Genomic DNA, 16,826 nt, shown 5'->3' on the forward strand with positions numbered 1-16,826 from the left:
TTTGTGCTACGTCACATTTTTATTCAAAGGTTTAATACTAAAACTGCAGTATGGCCATGCATACATCTACTGTATGCTGGACAGTGCACTTGAAGAAGCAAATAAGGTTACCATTACTTCCAAGTTGTAATAGTTGTAGGAAGTCCTGAAAAGAATGTGAAGATTGGTGATGAAGAGATGTGATGAGAACATAGGCAGAATATTCTGAAAAACTGATATTCTTGTGCTTCATGTTTCTTCATGTTGCATGATACCCTCTTCATGGGGCACTGTACCATGCATAACTGCACTTGTAGTTGTCTTCTAGTTTATTTGCAGTTCTACGGGCCTTCTTTCTGTCCCTAGACACACAAAATAAGAAGTTTTTTGACTGACATCGACATTACATCTCTGTTATCCAGTGTTGAAAGAATGCTTAAATATTTTTTTACAAAAATATAACCAACAGAGCCAAAGAATATTGTTTTGGATATTGTTTTAAATGACAAAGATGCTTCTAAAAAGTGGAAAACTTATTTTTATAGTACAATTTTTTTAAATGTCAATAACAAGTAAAAACTTTTGGTGATACCCTTTCTGGTAGTTTTGGCACACTATTGGTAAACGTACCGTATCAAGCACTAATGGTTCACATTGTGTACGATTTGCTTTTGTGCCCCTGCTAAAAGAAGCATACATCACACTGACCTTGCACAACTCACCATTTCTAACCTTTCTAATCAGTTACAGCACAATTCAGAAATATGGGTAATGTTAAATGTTGTGACGGCATTAACCTCATGTGAAATAGAGGTCTTTTTAAGCAAGACTGCTGGTATCTTTTAAATTATTATTACTGGGAAACTTAACAATCACCTCTTTAAGATTTAATCTAAGTTAAAATATTGTGTTTTGTTTGATTGTATGTGTTTTAGCAGCATGTGTTGTACCTGCTTCGTTGCCACAAATCACTTTCAATATCCCCAAGTGGCATTCGTACCCATTTAATACTGTTAACACCATGGCGACCTTGTGGTACTAGAGGCAAATTTGGTTTCTGAAGCTCCTCAATTTGTTTGAAGGAGTATACATTTCCTGTAATAAAAAATGGATATAGCATTTCCAAAATATAGGTAGCTGCCAAATTAAGTATGTATCTTTAAACTTATATCTTAAAATGTAGTGGTGAAGCTGTCATCGTGGCTCTTGTTTTTGCTAGTATGGATTACACAACAGGATTTGGAAGTGGTTGTAATGCTGAACTTGTTAACCAGCCTTTGAAATGCCTGACTCACTCTGGTTTGCTGTTATTAGGAGTTTGGTTGCTTCACTTGTAATGGTGTTGAAACTAGTATCTGCATGAATGCAATGAAGTCACCAGGCATGATGTGGGAAAAGAGCAGCTGACCAAAAAAAGTTACTTCATCTTCATCAACTGCCAGAAGATTAATTGATTTGCCTTAAACTTGTTTTGACAGCTTCATACTGTATATTGCTGTTCAAATAGCATGTTCAGTGCAACAGTCTGTTCTCTTATTAGTCCAAGTGCATAAAATAAAAACATTGTGTTATTTAATAAAACTGAGTTATTTATGTTTCCACTCAAGATGACACATAAAGTAACCGCAGATGCTTAGTCTGGTCTTTTTTCTCTTACTTTGTAATCCAGTTCCTACAAATATGTAGTAGTATTCATGGCCTGAACATATTACATGAATCAAACAAATAAAAAGCTATTGTATGCAATATTTCCTGCTATGTGTGGTACTTGTATGGCACTATACACCTAGACCACAAATTACATTTTTTTAAAAGGGACCTGTTTGACATTGAAGGACAATTCCCTTCTCCCTCATTCGATCCTGATGTTGAATCAAAAGAGGATCTTCTAAAATTGGAGTTGAAACCTACAGGGATAAAAATGAAACACATGAAATGTTGTTACCTTATTGTTTTTTAGCACTGATTTTTGATTGGCTATCCAAAGTTCAAAGTCCATTTGCCATTTCATGAAAAGTACATTGGAGTTCTTAATTCCAAAATTAATAAAAAGTAATTGGAGTTCTGTGCTTGTTCTCTTAGTGCACAGACAGGTGAAAACAGCAATAAATACAGTAAAAGCGTAGGTGAATAGTGCAAAGACAGTCTCTCCCAGTACACAATACAATACAACATATAATAATTCACAATGTACAATAGTAAACAAAAAATGTGCAGTATGCAGTGCAAAAATGCATCTTCAACAGGCGGTGAGTAGTCAGTCAGTTTCCAGTTAGCTATGAGCTATTTAAGCTACAGTATTTAAGATACTGCTTGCGGATAAAAATTGTTTCTGAACCTGGTGGTCTATGTTTTGATGCTGTGGTACTACCTGACAGACCATAGTGGTGAGAACAGTTTGCTTGGATGATTATAATCCTGTATTATGGCACAGGCTTTATACTTAGGATCTCATCAATTGATGCCAAGTAAGAACCTACTGTATGTTTAAAAAAAACAAGTATACCCAGTTTGTATAATAGACCTCTTCATGTGATAGGGCACTGGCTCAATTTACTTCAGCTGAGAATCTGATTTCAGGTCTTGAAAAGCTGAGTGGGGTTTTAAATGGTATCAATCCTCTCCAATTACTAAGTTTCATAGATTCCTTTATTCTTATGTGTTAACTGAACAGGAACTCTTTGGAAGGAAAAAAAAACTACTGGGAGCGCCTGATACATTTTCACCCCCGTTTCTGTTAATCAGAAACTCAAGACCACTTAAGACCTCTTATTTCGTAATACATTATTGAGAGCTTGTAAAACCTCATATACCTATGGTAAAGCTGATTGGACACCAACAAGTCTGACACTTTTTAAAACACGGATGGAGTGGCGTAACAGGTAACAAGTCTGAACAAGCAAGTTCTATTTAAAGATATCAATTATCATCACAGATTAAGTGCTCAACTGGAACAAAAACCAACAGGTTTCTCCAGGACTGGGGACTGGAACAACAAATGACAGAATGTAATACCTTGCTCAAACATTCAAGTGTATCAACTCAAAAGCTCAAGTTTTGCATCTTGTAGATTTGCACAGATAAACTTGTCCACCTACACAAAATATATTGAGAGCCTTGCAAAAGAATTCAACTCCTTTCAATTACATCCCATTTTGTTGTATTATGAATGCACACATTTGAGAAGGGGAATATTTTTAAACGAAGTTTTTAATGCTCAAACAGAGAAAACTCTGGGTGAAAGAAATTGTGTTGGCAAATAATAAATTATATTGATTGGATAACTATTTACTCCCTTTACATGTACTGTACCTGTACATACATGTACAGAACATATCTAGGGGATATTCAATATGTCATTGGAAAAGAGGCTCCTTTACTACCCTGTTAGACTTCTTTGAAAAAGCAATAAAGAAAATGGACACAAGGTAATCATATATATTGTATATTTAGATTATCAGTAGATGAAAAGTTCATTATAGAACATTAATTTTTAAAAAATACAGGAGGCAGGCCAATAAATGTACTGATATTAGAGAAGGGGGTAAATTCTCAAGCTGAGATGATGAAATTGTTGGGAGTACCACAGGGATCTGTATTAGGACAACTGCTTTTCCTAATTTACATCAGGATTATACATGGGAATAGTAAATACAATTGTCAAGTTTGCAAATGATTCAACACCAAGACAGATTAGCAAGTGAGAAATTTAAAATATTAATGTCCTTATTGATATAAAACTACAGAGATACTCTTCAAGGTATAGTACTTTTCTATTTCTCAGACTTCAAAATGACAATCTTCATCACTATTAAGTAAGTCATTTGTTGAAGTCTTTCCTTAAAGAACACTTACCTTAAAATAATGCGGTCTGTTTATGTGTAGAAGAAAGGGATTGTATTCACGTGGATCGTAGTCTTTTAAAAACACAAAACCCTGTAAAAAATATTATTAAATAATAGTGTGGTAAAGAAACTTTTTTAGGATTTTTTTTTTCATTTTTACAAAAACAACGCCATTTAAAGACATGCAAAATTAATGCCCTTACTGATATTTTATGCAGTTTCAGAAATACTGTATTGAAACAAATTAAGTCATTCAGGGAAGAGAAAAATGATACAGTTTTAGATAAATACAAATACCTAGTGCCTCATACTAAACATGAGTATTTATCTTAAACAAACATTTAAACACAAACCACTAACTTGGAAAGCATTTTGGTTTTCTACTACTTCTGGTGGTTAAATTAGTTAATTTAAATTAAAAAGACACATTAAAACAAGAATGTTTCTTTTTAACAATTGTCTCTACAATTTTAGTCCGAGAATTTTAGTTAGTAAAAGAGTAACTTTTTACTGTTACTGCAGAATGACTAGATGAATTTTTTATTCTGCATTATTATTCATGAAAAGTTTTTTTTCAATTTTTTAATTTGTTTCACTACTGTCTACATTCTGTTTATTGCCAGTTTTACATGATTTTTTTAAACAATTAAATTCAGAGAGAAATTTAATGTTACATACTGTATGGTTGTGCAATTTTAAGAGTACAGTATGTTTTATACTAAAGACAACATATTTACTAAAATGTCCAGAATAATCTGGTTAGTCAAACCTTATGCAACTTGGAAGTACAGCAATTACTATAAAATTACTATAAAAAGGAATGAGCAGTATTTAAATACAACAGTCAAAACACTTCCTAAAACATTGCCATCAGAATACCCATAAAATAGAAAAGACTTTCTCTTCAGGAATACCAGGATATTAGTAAGCCAAGGATCAGTGTGAAGAAGAACGAGCAAAGCTATATTTAACAACAGTATCTCTGCACATCAGATACTTTCAAATATGGTCTGGACAGCATGTTGCTCCATTGTACTTTTTTTGGACACTCAATCTTTATATACCTATGCACATTTTGCACATATTTTATTGTTTTTACAGGGACTATGAGCATATTTTTTGCACACACCTATGTATTTGTTTTTTATATTTATTTTGTATTGCTCTGCTAATTTTTCATCTATTCTGATGTCTGTTTTTTTTGCTTGTCTTGGGCTGGGCTGCTGTAACATATCAATTTCCCTTTGGGACCAATAAAGTCTTATCTATCTATACTGAATAATTTATGCTTAATTATACACACAAATATTTTATTTACAAACATGACATCTCATATATTAACAGCAATCTGACATAATAAGCAATCTTGTGTCTATTGGTATTTGTAGATTGTCTCTGCATTCTTGTAACGGGCAGTCTTGCAATGGAATAGGTACATTTATAGTCCCACCTTGTGATCTGCAATATTAGAAGTCTTACCAGAACTTAGTGAGTTTCAGAAAAAATGTTCTTAAATTTAAGCAGTAATAGTTTAAATATTATGAAAATTTTTCATATGTATCCAGTTTCCTACAATTCAGGGTGTGACTGTGTGAAAAGTTTTTCCACTGCACACCACTAGAGGGCTCCCAAACTCTTCCCTCTCTAACCAGTTTCGCGTGAGAATGGAAATTAGCTCCAACTGGGTCCTCATTAGAGAACCCTATAAAACATTCTCACGCCATTCTCCTTGTGTTCGCCTGTAAGACAGCGGACGTCCGTATTATTTCACGATCAGTGTCCAAGAGTCTCTAGCTGTTAGTTTAAGCTTGAGGGCAAGAAGAAACGCATCTTAGAGACTATGCGCGGGCTCTCTAATTCTGCCAGAAGTATCGACCCTCTGTCAGCGAAAGGCAGCCCGAAAACCCACTCTGTCACAAGGGTCACAAGGTAGCTGGAGCCTATCATGGCAAACGACAAGCACAAGGCGGGGTACACCCTGGACAGGACACCAGTCCATCAGGGGCCAGACATGCAGATACACACACACTCACACCAGGTACCCATACCTCAAGTTTTTCTTTTTCAGATTTTACTTATATTATACAGTACATACTTATTACTTTACCTTGGTATTACAGTAATCCAAATATTGCAAAAACATGTTTCTCATCTGCTCTGCTTCTTGATAGCAGTATTTGTTTATGTGCTCTTTAATTTGTTTCTGAATTGGCTCAGAGACACATTCTTTCCATTTCTTGTGAAGAAGTTCTTTTTTACGCAACTCAAGGATGTCTCTGTAGTTCAAATAATTGTCCAGCTCCTGTTTAAATATAGCACAGGCTATTACACTACATATAGTGGGGAGAAATGTACATATTAATTAACTTTATTTCAGAATCACATATCATTTTTGTATGAAATTATCAAAATAATTTGCAAAAAAAAATAATTAGCACAATATTTACTTACAGTACGTAATATTTGAAATTATTTATTTATTTTTGTGATGTTTTTTTTGGGGGGGAATAACATCAGTACAAACTACATGAAAAATAATCAATTTTTTTTTACCATCTTACCATAAAAATACAACCCATTCCCCTCCCTCTCGAGAAAGATTAGAAATAATAAAATGTCTTACCTTAACAAACCCATTTTCTGTGTCCAAAACAGACTGTGCAAGCAATTTTGTCTCATGATTTTCAGCATACAATTTTGCCTATAAGGGAATGAAAAATTTGTACATACTACTTAAAGATGTGATTTTTTAGTAATCTACTATAATTTCTTTAAAAGGCAAAACAGATAACTGTCTTGATTTTAAAAAAATACAGTAATCCTTTGTGGTTTATTAAAAGTTAACCTCCTAAGAAATAGCAATTGTCATATTATACAATTTAAGCACTAAATAGAGACTAGGTTATACAGCATATTACTTGTTAGTTTCCATCTAAGGGAAGAAATGTATAATTACTTCTATGACCATAATATCCTTAGGGACAATCACTAAGGGGACTCAGAAAAGGGCAGGTTCTGTTTAATCATACTAATGTCTAAGCAAGTGGTCATAACAGTAAATGATTGGGCATAAAATATAATTTCTGTAGAAGTTCTAAAGGCAAATTTTAACAAACATCAGTAGTAAAGGTTAAATATAGATTCGAAACAGCAGAAAGTAGACTACTAATTACTGTGTATGAGTGTTATTTAATTGATCTTAGTGCATACTTAGGTAAATGACATTTAGTGACATTAGACGAAAAGCTTCTAAAATGATTTTTGGCTAAAAGGATCTCTACAAATCAACACTGATACTGTATACTGCTTTATAATATTTGCTCTTCAAATTTGAGAAAGATTTTAAGTAGGTAATCAGTTTCACAGGGAACTACAACTAAGTTACACAGCACAAGATCTAATATAGCCGGGGTACATCATAACTTATTGAAATATAGAATGCTTTCTACAGAAGTACAAAGTATAGAAACGTCAAAAGTTCAGGTGAATAAGATGAGGCATAATATGATTCAACACAGAAACTCTAGTTACAAGCATGATTTAACAATTTTGGAGAAAGTTATTGATCTTGAACCTGGTCTTTATTTATTTAGTGTGTCACATAAGAATCTAAGTAGAATCCACAAAAGAGTGTCCCCCATTACATACAAAACGGTTAATAGCAAATACAAGGACATTTGAGAGAAATGCAAATGCACAGCTACTCTAAATGAATATTGAAATTTGTTTTAGACAGGTTAAAAGTTTCTTGAAAACTGCAGAATTGTCTTTGGTACCTGCATACGTGTGAAAGGGTTGCGTGACAGCCAGTCCACTGCATCCTTTCTTTTCAACACACAGTCAGACACACAGGGGATTTTGTTTCTAGCACTATGTGATCTCCTTGACCCAGACATTGATACCACCTGGTCTTTATCGAGATTTCTCAGTGGCTGTGGCTGTGGAACAAAACAGTTTAATACCTCTCAGTTACACATATTTTTACACTAATGGTCAAAAAATTAAAATGCCCAGAAGGACATGAGATAGATACAATACAACTCCTTTTCTCCCATGATGCTCCTGGGTAAATAATATTTTGCTTTATCTACTGTATGCAGATAGGTAATGCCTATTTTCAAATATACAATAGATGTTTATAAAAAATATATTGTAAATACGTTCTTAACATGCCATCCTTTTTCTACAGTAAGCTGTATAATCACAGAAGGTATTACTGTGTTTAATTATTCTAACTATTTTAGATACATTTTTCTTATATGTTGGATTCTGAGACCAGGTTTGTAGAATGACTGTGGTGTAGAACCTTCTCTATTTGTAGACTGTCTGTCTGACAGTGGACAGGTGGAGCACTAAATCCTTAGAAATGGTTTTGTAAACCTTTCTGGACAGATGAACATCAACAGCTCTTCTTTTCTGAGGTACTCAGAGATTTCCTTAGATTGTGGCATGCCTGTATGGTGAAGACCAAACCCACAATGTTTCTGATCGTTTTATACGGTGAGGCCTTCCGAACTCAACCCCCAAGATCTACCTAATTTTTTAAAAACTTGATTCTGATTATTCCCTTAATTGAGCTAATGAACTTAGGGGTCCACTTACTTTTTCATATCCTCTGTACCACAATTACTCATTGTTTGTTTAATTCATGCATGATTTTGTTTCAAAAGACATGGAAATGTTTCATATAAACCCTATTGGCTTACATAAAGACTAGTTTTGATTCAAAAAGGCTATCCTGCTAAAGATGTTAAATTGTCATATTTACCTTTGGGTTTCACAAACTTTTTCTTGGCACTTTTAGTGAGCTAACAGCTAACACTGAACTGAACTGGCCATGTCAAAACTTTAACCCCATAAGATTATACAGTAAATTATTTTTTATAATATTACGTTATATTTAACACAGCAAGCCCTGACAAGAGAAAGACTACAAAGGAAACAAAGGTGCCAACATATGCAGGGTAAAGTGGCAAATAATCAAGGCTGGAAATCATAGATTAGCTTTAACATAACATCACTTTATTAGCCCTATACAATTTCTTGCATTAGGACTTCATCTTTTTGCATACCCCAGCTTGCTCTCCATGAGACACAGACACACAGACAGAGAGAGAAGCTTGGGGTCAGAGCACAGGGTCAGTTATTGTACAGCACCCCTGGAGCAGTTAGGGTTAAGGGCCTTGCTCAGGGGCCCAATGGAGTAGGATTCCTCTGCCAGCTGTGGGATTTGAACCAGCAACCTTCCAGACACAGGCGCAGATCCTTAGCCACAGAGCCACCGCTTTAGATTAAGACTGTTAAATGTTAGATTTGATAAGAAATATAGGAGCATAAACATCTGGCACCAGATCTTCTACAATTGTCTAGAAGGAGGAGTATGCTACAGACTGCCAAACACAGACATCAATTATGCAACAGTCTTAAATAATGAAATAATTTAAATATGTGTAAAGTAGGAATAGGGTATCATGGGAGACTTGAATTTTCCTCACATAGAATGGGAAAAAACACAAGAATATTATCAACTGAAATCAAAATGGTAAACATGGCAAATAAGTAGTTTTTTTATTTTTTGTCAGAACAGATAATAGAGGGAATATTCGTATTGATCTACTATTTTCAAAATGGTAGGCATAAATAGAATACAGTACAATAATGATTGTAATATATGTGCTTAGTATGTGTTACAAGGTTACACACTTGTAAGAAAGTTCCAAATTCAAAAGGTGTTTCTTTTGCTGTTTCCTTTTTCATAATTAAATTAACCTTTACTTTTTTTTATAATTAACCAATATTGTGTGCAATTTTGTTTTTTGAGACGAGCTCTTATCTTTCGAGAAGAGTCTTAATTGGTCTTGGTAATTTAGATTTTTAGTAATTTTTTTCCTGCAGGCCAGAGTTTCAAAATACTCTACTTCGAAGATACTTTACTTTCCCTAACAACTACAGCATACACAATTTTAAAGCATTTCCCTCAATGTGATTACTCCTATTTCTGCCTAAATAGTGGGTCCTTAATGGGAGATTAATTTATGATGAATAGACACTGGTAGAAAAGAGAATGTATCATATACTCTCATGATTAATATTTTTCCTTGTACAGAGAGCCAACTGTTTAAATTTTAGACATCAAACCCGAATGAGGATAGTTCTTGAAAAGTAGTACACTCATACCGGTATGTGAACCTAATTTGTTCGTGAAAATCTGTTCGGAAGGTGGGAGATCGTAAATCGAAAATAGATGTTTGCAGAAGGTTCTTGGCCAAAGTCGGTCACTTTTGAACTTCAAAGTTCGGACTAGCGAAATTTTATTCTTGTAACGAATTACAAGGTACAAATTCTTCATTTTTGGATTACAGAAATTTCGTATACTGAACGTTCTTATACAGGGGTATGAGTGTAATTGGTATAAAGTTGAATACCAATTACAAATTCCATTTGACCTTTAAAGAGCTGAAAGCAAATGTAATAATATGCTTCAAATAGAAAACTGAAGTTAATTAAACTCTGATTAACAATCCAGCTGGATATAAAAACAGAAGATACTGTACAGTGGTCCTCAAAACCAGAATTAGGACCCACTGTGCTATGACACACACTTACTGGTGGCTCCTTTGTGTCAGAATTCTGGAAAAGGATGGGGTCAGTTGAGTGCATTATTATTGAACCTTTTGAGATAGTGTTCTTCACCTTCACAGGCATGTCTTACCTAAAACAAGAAAATGAACAAACAAGACTCCGAAATCTAACTTGCAAGCTTCAATTTTGAAAGAAGAATCAACAGATCATGTTGCATTTCTTAACTGAGTAAACAGCTGGTTTAATTACAGCTTCATTTTGAAGGTAACTTAGAATGTATCACATAGTGCAACAAACTAATTTAAAAGTCATCTTTACACAAAGAAAGTACAAATCTTGGTTTGTTGACCAGTTTTTGACTACAAAGTAAATTAAACTTTACACAAACACAAAAAATTGACATCACCATACAGCATATACAGTATATGTATAGTAACACTTCACCATAGATAGTGCAAATCCATGTATAAAATCCTTACAATCTTTAATACATACAATGGAAATAACATTTATACAGTTGCAACAGTGTGTTAGAAAGTGACACTTATTTATAATTGCATGGCTATTAATTGATGTCAATTATGCATCATTTAAATCTGTGCAGAGAACTGTGATTTGTATCTCCTGATATAGCTATCAGCTTATGTTTTAACTTGCAAGAATGTTTTTTTTAAATATACATTTCATCAAGAAAATTTAAATCAAATTTAGAACAAACACATTTACCAATGAAACATGTTAATTCTTTGTACGACATTCACTTTAAAAAAAAAACCCACCTTTTAATTAATCTAAAATTCAAATTCAAACACAAACTCTTTTATGTGACAATTTTGTTTGATTTGAAGGCTCAGTTTGCACATAACATGTTATATCTCTATTATGAAAAGCTGCACTCTTAACATGCTCTGTTAGTTTAAGAATATAGGGAAAACTGAATCCTGCTTGACAACCCGCTTGTTTGACCACTAATCAACCACAAAGCCATTTTCTGTCTTTCTTTCGCTCCCTCTCTTCAATAGAGGTGAAAAGGGCTGCAGAACAGACAAAAACGAAGGAGAAAAGGACATACTGTAAAACTGTGAATGGTGGAGTTAAAGAAAATGTGAGTACATCCAGGAGGAGATGGCACTGAGGCTGAGACGCAGGAAGGATGTGTATCAGTGAAAGGAAAAGAGAGAAAGAGCTGAGCATCAGCAGCATAAAAAAGACACGATAATCCAGGAGATAAGATCAACGGGGAGTGGGTCTTGAGAAATAGTAAGAGCAGGAGACCCAGGCCAGAACCCTGGGGAGGACATGAGTGGAGAGAGTCAAGTGAGGAAACTTAGTTATGTGTCATCAGCAAGACCGGAGGAGAAATAGGCGAGAACAGTGCCAGGCTTTCCTGGGTTACAAAATGCTGACAGAAGATTCAAGACAGGACAGGAGATCTCTAGTGTCAAAGATGGCACAAAGATCCAGAAGGAAAAAGCCAGAGGAGAGGGAGGTGAGCTCGAGTTGAGGGATGAGAATAAGGAATAAGAGAGCAGTTCCTGCTGAGTGTGCCAAGTGAAGGACAAGTGAAGTGAGTGGTGAAGGTCAAGCAGTGAGTGCTCCATGAGACCAGCTCAAAGCACACAGTTCAACGCCTGCGAGGGTTTTACAGAACAGAGACAGAGAGATAATTCACAGATGATCATGTAGGGATTGGGAATCAAGGGTGTGTTTTACTTTTAAGAGCAGTTTAATGAAGGCCTGTTTAAAACCAGGACAAACCATCTGAAAGCAGAGAAATATTAAAAGTAGTGAGGAAAATAGAGATTGAAGCTAACAGCTAGAAGAGGGGAATGGGGGGGGAGGTCTTGAATGCAAGTGGTATACCTGTGGCCCTGGAACAAGGAGGAGAGCTCAGAGAAAGGAATGAAGGAGGGAAAGAAAGGAGAACCAGTGGGAAATGTAGGAAAAAAACCTTGATGGGGTGACAGAGGAGATGAATTGTGGAATGGTCTGCAAGAGTCCAAGACTTCACAGCAGAATAAATAGAAGGCAAAGTCATCAGATGACTCAGAGGAAGGAGGAGGACAGAGAAAGGAAAAGGCAGAAAAAAAGCCTAAGAGAACCGCTGACTGACAACTGGGAAATTGAATGCAATGTTTGGCAGAGGTGTGAACTAAAGAGAAAGATGGACGTTTTGTAAAGTTGCATCATACTGCAGATAAATGGATGTCTACAGACGCTAACCAAATGTGAAGGACTAATCAAAGAAACATGACAAATTTATCATTAAAACAAGGGTAAATTCTGATTTTAGAGAACTGAGAAAAATTAAAACATGAAAAAAATGCCACCTTTTGTATACGGTATATTAATGGTGTCACAGAAGGTAAAGAACCATACTTATTTCACAAATAAAAGGCATAAATGTTCATTTAGTACCATTTACAAATATCTCAATAATGCCCTAACGTTATGTTTATTTTCAATTCTAATACACAGGCATCTAAAAAAGCAGTACATATTTTCTTTAGTATGCACTTCGATTTACAAGGATAGTATACTTACATCCAGTAAACAGCTCGTAGGAAGCAGCTACGGTGATCATAGTCATTCAATTTGCCAAGGCGTGTGGTGTCCACAGAAGAATGGAAGTGCCACATGGATATTGAGTACAATATGGCATAAATACTGTACCTACATGGTTCAACTGTTTAATGTTTCATGGTTTAACGTAATCGTTTTACAGATTATTACATTTTAGATGACGTATTTTCTAAATACGACGTATTTTAGTACGAAGGTAATGACAACTTTCTTCTCGTCACTTTTTTTTTCTATTTCTTATACAAATGTTATCTCCACCACAAAACAACTCACTGCGTTATGTTGGGTACTGAGCAGCAGTACCAATGTATCAGTAATAATCAAACTCCAACAACCGGGCTGTTAAAGCATGCCAAAAGTCCGATCATTGTTGCATACAAGTTTCACGACTAAATCAACCTGAACTACAGCGTGTGACCTGTTGCTATGACAACGTCACACGATGACAAGAGGGCTGAACTGGCCAGTTGATGACGAACATATTCTGTTTTAGCCAATCAAGTGTTTCAACTGAGTGGGGCACTAAAAGATTTGTTCCCATGGGAATGGGTAAATAAGAAAATGAATGAAGCAGTAATCATTACTTAATGCGCGTTACTAAAGAGTACGTTTTAAATTTCAACGGATTAAATACACTGTTGATAAAGACGTTCATGGAGACCGTGAGTCGCATTTGATACTGTGCTATGCTATTGGCAGTCGACTATAAAATTATTTGGTAAGTAGGAATGTATCGTGATACCCTTATGCACGGGAATATTTTCAATTTTTACCGAAAGCATATTAACTTAGAAAAAGAAACGTATTCAAATAACTACATCCCCAATGCTTATATATGTGAAAGTCCAAAATAAAATTATGCCAAGAATCTTTGGATTAAATACACTGTACAAACATGTAAAGAAAACATCCCACATAAAAAATACATAACATACTTAAAGTAGAATTTTTGTCATTTTCAACAAATGCATGCAGATGCACAACATTTGTTTTTAAGTTGATGTTTTGTTCAATGGCTCGAGCGCACTATAGTGTTCTGAAGGTCTTTAGACGTCGTGCTTCTTTCTTACCGCTAGAGGCCGCTACTGGTCCACCTAAATTTACTGCCGACTCTAGCTTCTATATGCGGGGTAGCTCATTGCATTCAAGCATGCAGAGAATGCTGATCTGTGATTTTTGTTTTTGGAATTGTGATTGCTGTTCTTAAAAACCTTATCCCGTGAGTGGTTTTAAGTATGTCTCATCTTCATATTTAGCCCTTGTCAGTCCACTACCTGTGTCTTCCACAACCTTTCTTCACCAGCTCTTGTCTAAATTGCTCCAGCAGTAACTAAAAAGCTCGGACCTTTATACGAGTCTATGTGATTCTAAAGAGGAATATTTTAGGTGGAACAGCACAATTACAACCAAATTGTCTCCATGAATTACAGGATGACACAAGATGAACCAGCTACACAATTTACTAAACGACTGTCTCATCGATACAAAACACGTGGAAAGTGCAGCTGTTATTAGTTTGAAAGGTGCAGCTGTGTTGGCGACCTCTGCCCGGTTTAATGTAAGTAACCCTAAAAGCTGACAACACCAAAATACTCAGCGGGCCTCATTTACTTCAAATCTGTTAGCAAACATCGCACTATATTCTGAATATACAGGGCAGAATGAATAAAGAGCTGCAGGTATGGTTGGGGAATTGGGATAATGTGCTAGTAGTTGGCCTTAAATTAAAATTGGATATAAGAAGGAGACTTTGACCTTACAGTAATGCACATTTCCTGTTTTGTACAATCTGTACAAAGGGGAATACTTTTATGTGGCTTGGTGGCACAGTGGCTAGCATTGCACCCCTGTAGCACTGGGGCCCTGGGTTTAATTCTGGACTTGGGGTGCTAACTGCCTGGAGTTTGTATGTTTTACCAATATTGGTATGGGTTTTCTCCAGGTGCTCTGGTTTCCTCCCACAGCCCAAAAACATGTACTGGTGGGTTAATTGCCCCTGGGGTGGGTGTGCATGTGTCTGTATTTGCCCTGCAATGGGCTGGCATCCCGTCTGGGGTGCACCCTGCCTTGTGTCTGTCGCTTGCTGGGATAGGCTCCAGCTCCCCCATGACCCTGAATCGGAAAAGCTGGATGGAAATACTTTTGTTTTAAACTTTTCTTTTCGTTATAAATGTATCGCAGATTCAGCCACAACAGGCCCACATGTTTGCAGAAGCATTCAAACACACTGCAGTCATCCGGGAAGAGGGTTTCTACTTTCAGGATAAAAACTACTCCTGCGTCAGAGCTGACAAAAACTCAATCTACTCCAAATGCGTAAGTATTTAAAAACTAAAAGCACCATAGCAACTGTCATATAATGTGGAACCTAGAAAAAATAAACTTTTGTTTCCTACTGATTTGTTTTATAATAGAATGGCCAGGGACTGGTAATGGTTAAAACGGGATCCTATATACTGGTTGCTACGTACAACGAGGGCATGTACCCGAGTGTTTGTGTGGAAGCTGTGGAAAAACTAGGTAAGAGGAACCACAGTCTTGAGTTGGCACTGATCATATTTATTACATTTAATGATTGTACTGAGAAGCAGGGAAAGGATTTGTAATATAAAATCTTTTTAATATCGTATTTTATTTTTTATGTAAAAGGACTGTAAACCTGAACAATTCTTTCATTTTATTCACTTCACTTTCACTGTGACGTAAACAGTTACTGTAACATGCCCATTATACCATAATTATCCTATTTGTCCAGGACAACCTGTTTTTTACTTAATACAAATAGTAAAGTAAGTCCAGATCCCAGCCTGGTGACTCATAAGGCCACTACCAACCACCTTATCTGTACTGCTGTGCAAACAAGAGTACAACAGTCCACCCTCTTGATGGGGTAAGGCCCATGAACTTTGTTCAAGGACAAAACTGCTGCTTCTGCAATAGGGCACTTACGGTAAGTGTAAACTCAAAGCCCTGAGTTAAAACTCCAGAGCCCTTACTGCTACTCTCTGCTTCCCAAAAACTTCTGCACTTCTGCATGAACGTCTGCATACTGTACAGTCTCAAACTATTTTAACTTGTTTGGGCAGTTGTTTCAAAATCAGTACAGTATTTCCTGAATTAGACAATCTGCAGATACAATCAGTTGCGAATGGCATTGTGCAGAGCAAATATGAAGAAAAAAAATAAATAAAGGTATAAGGAACTCATGAAAGGCTCCTGGTGTAATTACAAAAAGAATAACATACTGTATTTCAGTTTATTGATCAAAGTGCCTTCAATTAGTTCAGACAATTATTACATCTATATTCAAATAATGCAGTATGATTATTTTCTGGTCACAGTTTATTAAGAAAAAAAATCAAATAATACAAAATAGTTAATAATTGTTCATTCATAAAAGGAAAGCTTAAAACACTTTTGCTTAAGTTTTATAATCAGAAACCTTCAGTGTTTTACATTGTTGGGAACATTTAATATTAAAATTACTTGCATATTATATTCCAACTGAATTATGTTTATTCAACAACATTTACCTTCCTTTCCAGCTGAATATTTACGAGAGAAGGGAAAATGAAGAAAAAAGAAAATGAGAAGATTAATAATACACTTGCCAATACTAATTTGTAAAAAGTTAACTTTGGAATGTGTTATCAATAAACATTCAGTAAAAACACTTTATTAAATTTGTAGCTTTCTCATTTAAAATGTTAGTAATTATACAAGAAGTGTTTTTAATTAAGAAAAAATACTAGAGTGACTTACTTTAAGAAGTGGGGTGTAAAAGTCAGGTACCTAATTAGTACATAAAAGTACTTAAATGACTTTCAAAACTATCGT

General features: G+C 35.3%; 2 protein-coding genes across 2 annotated transcripts; one reads left to right on the plus strand and one right to left on the minus strand.

The window, feature by feature from the left end:
- Positions 1–203: 203 nt before the first annotated feature.
- On the minus strand, positions 204–13,417 carry fam228a (family with sequence similarity 228 member A). Its single transcript, XM_088908716.1, has 9 exons — positions 12,951–13,417; positions 10,431–10,536; positions 7,601–7,762; positions 6,448–6,525; positions 5,932–6,126; positions 3,835–3,915; positions 1,799–1,886; positions 930–1,074; positions 204–341 (listed from the first exon to the last, which is right to left on the minus strand). The coding sequence occupies exons 2-9, from the start codon at positions 10,527–10,529 to the stop codon at positions 260–262; spliced, it is 930 nt and encodes a 309-aa protein (XP_088764842.1). The 5' UTR covers positions 10,530–10,536; positions 12,951–13,417; the 3' UTR covers positions 204–259.
- A 232-nt stretch (positions 13,418–13,649) lies between these two features.
- On the plus strand, positions 13,650–16,626 carry pfn4 (profilin family member 4). The gene is made up of 5 exons (XM_088909633.1): positions 13,650–13,707; positions 14,420–14,547; positions 15,171–15,305; positions 15,404–15,509; positions 16,535–16,626. Exons 2-5 carry the CDS (start codon positions 14,431–14,433, stop codon positions 16,561–16,563), a joined length of 387 nt encoding a protein of 128 aa, XP_088765759.1. The 5' UTR covers positions 13,650–13,707; positions 14,420–14,430; the 3' UTR covers positions 16,564–16,626.
- Positions 16,627–16,826: the final 200 nt, after the last annotated feature.

This window comes from Atractosteus spatula, chromosome 2, assembly GCF_055471065.1.
Source record: "Atractosteus spatula isolate fAtrSpa1 chromosome 2, fAtrSpa1.hap1, whole genome shotgun sequence".
NCBI lineage: Eukaryota > Metazoa > Chordata > Actinopteri > Semionotiformes > Lepisosteidae > Atractosteus > Atractosteus spatula.

Bases quoted from the DNA above. Each gene is read 5' to 3' on its own strand.
- fam228a (XM_088908716.1), bottom strand. From the start codon at position 10,529: ATGCCTGTGAAGGTGAAGAACACTATCTCAAAAGGTTCAATAATAATG. The intron at 6,526-7,600 runs GTACCAAAGACA...ATTCCCTTATAG, and splicing joins ACCCTTTCACACGTATGCAG to GCAAAATTGTATGCTGAAAA. The intron at 1,887-3,834 runs GTAAGTGTTCTT...TTATCCCTGTAG, and splicing joins ACAGACCGCATTATTTTAAG to GTTTCAACTCCAATTTTAGA.
- pfn4 (XM_088909633.1), top strand. From the start codon at position 14,431: ATGAACCAGCTACACAATTTACTAAACGACTGTCTCATCGATACAAAA. The intron at 14,548-15,170 runs GTAAGTAACCCT...AATGTATCGCAG, and splicing joins CGACCTCTGCCCGGTTTAAT to ATTCAGCCACAACAGGCCCA. The intron at 15,510-16,534 runs GTAAGAGGAACC...CTTCCTTTCCAG, and splicing joins GGAAGCTGTGGAAAAACTAG to CTGAATATTTACGAGAGAAG.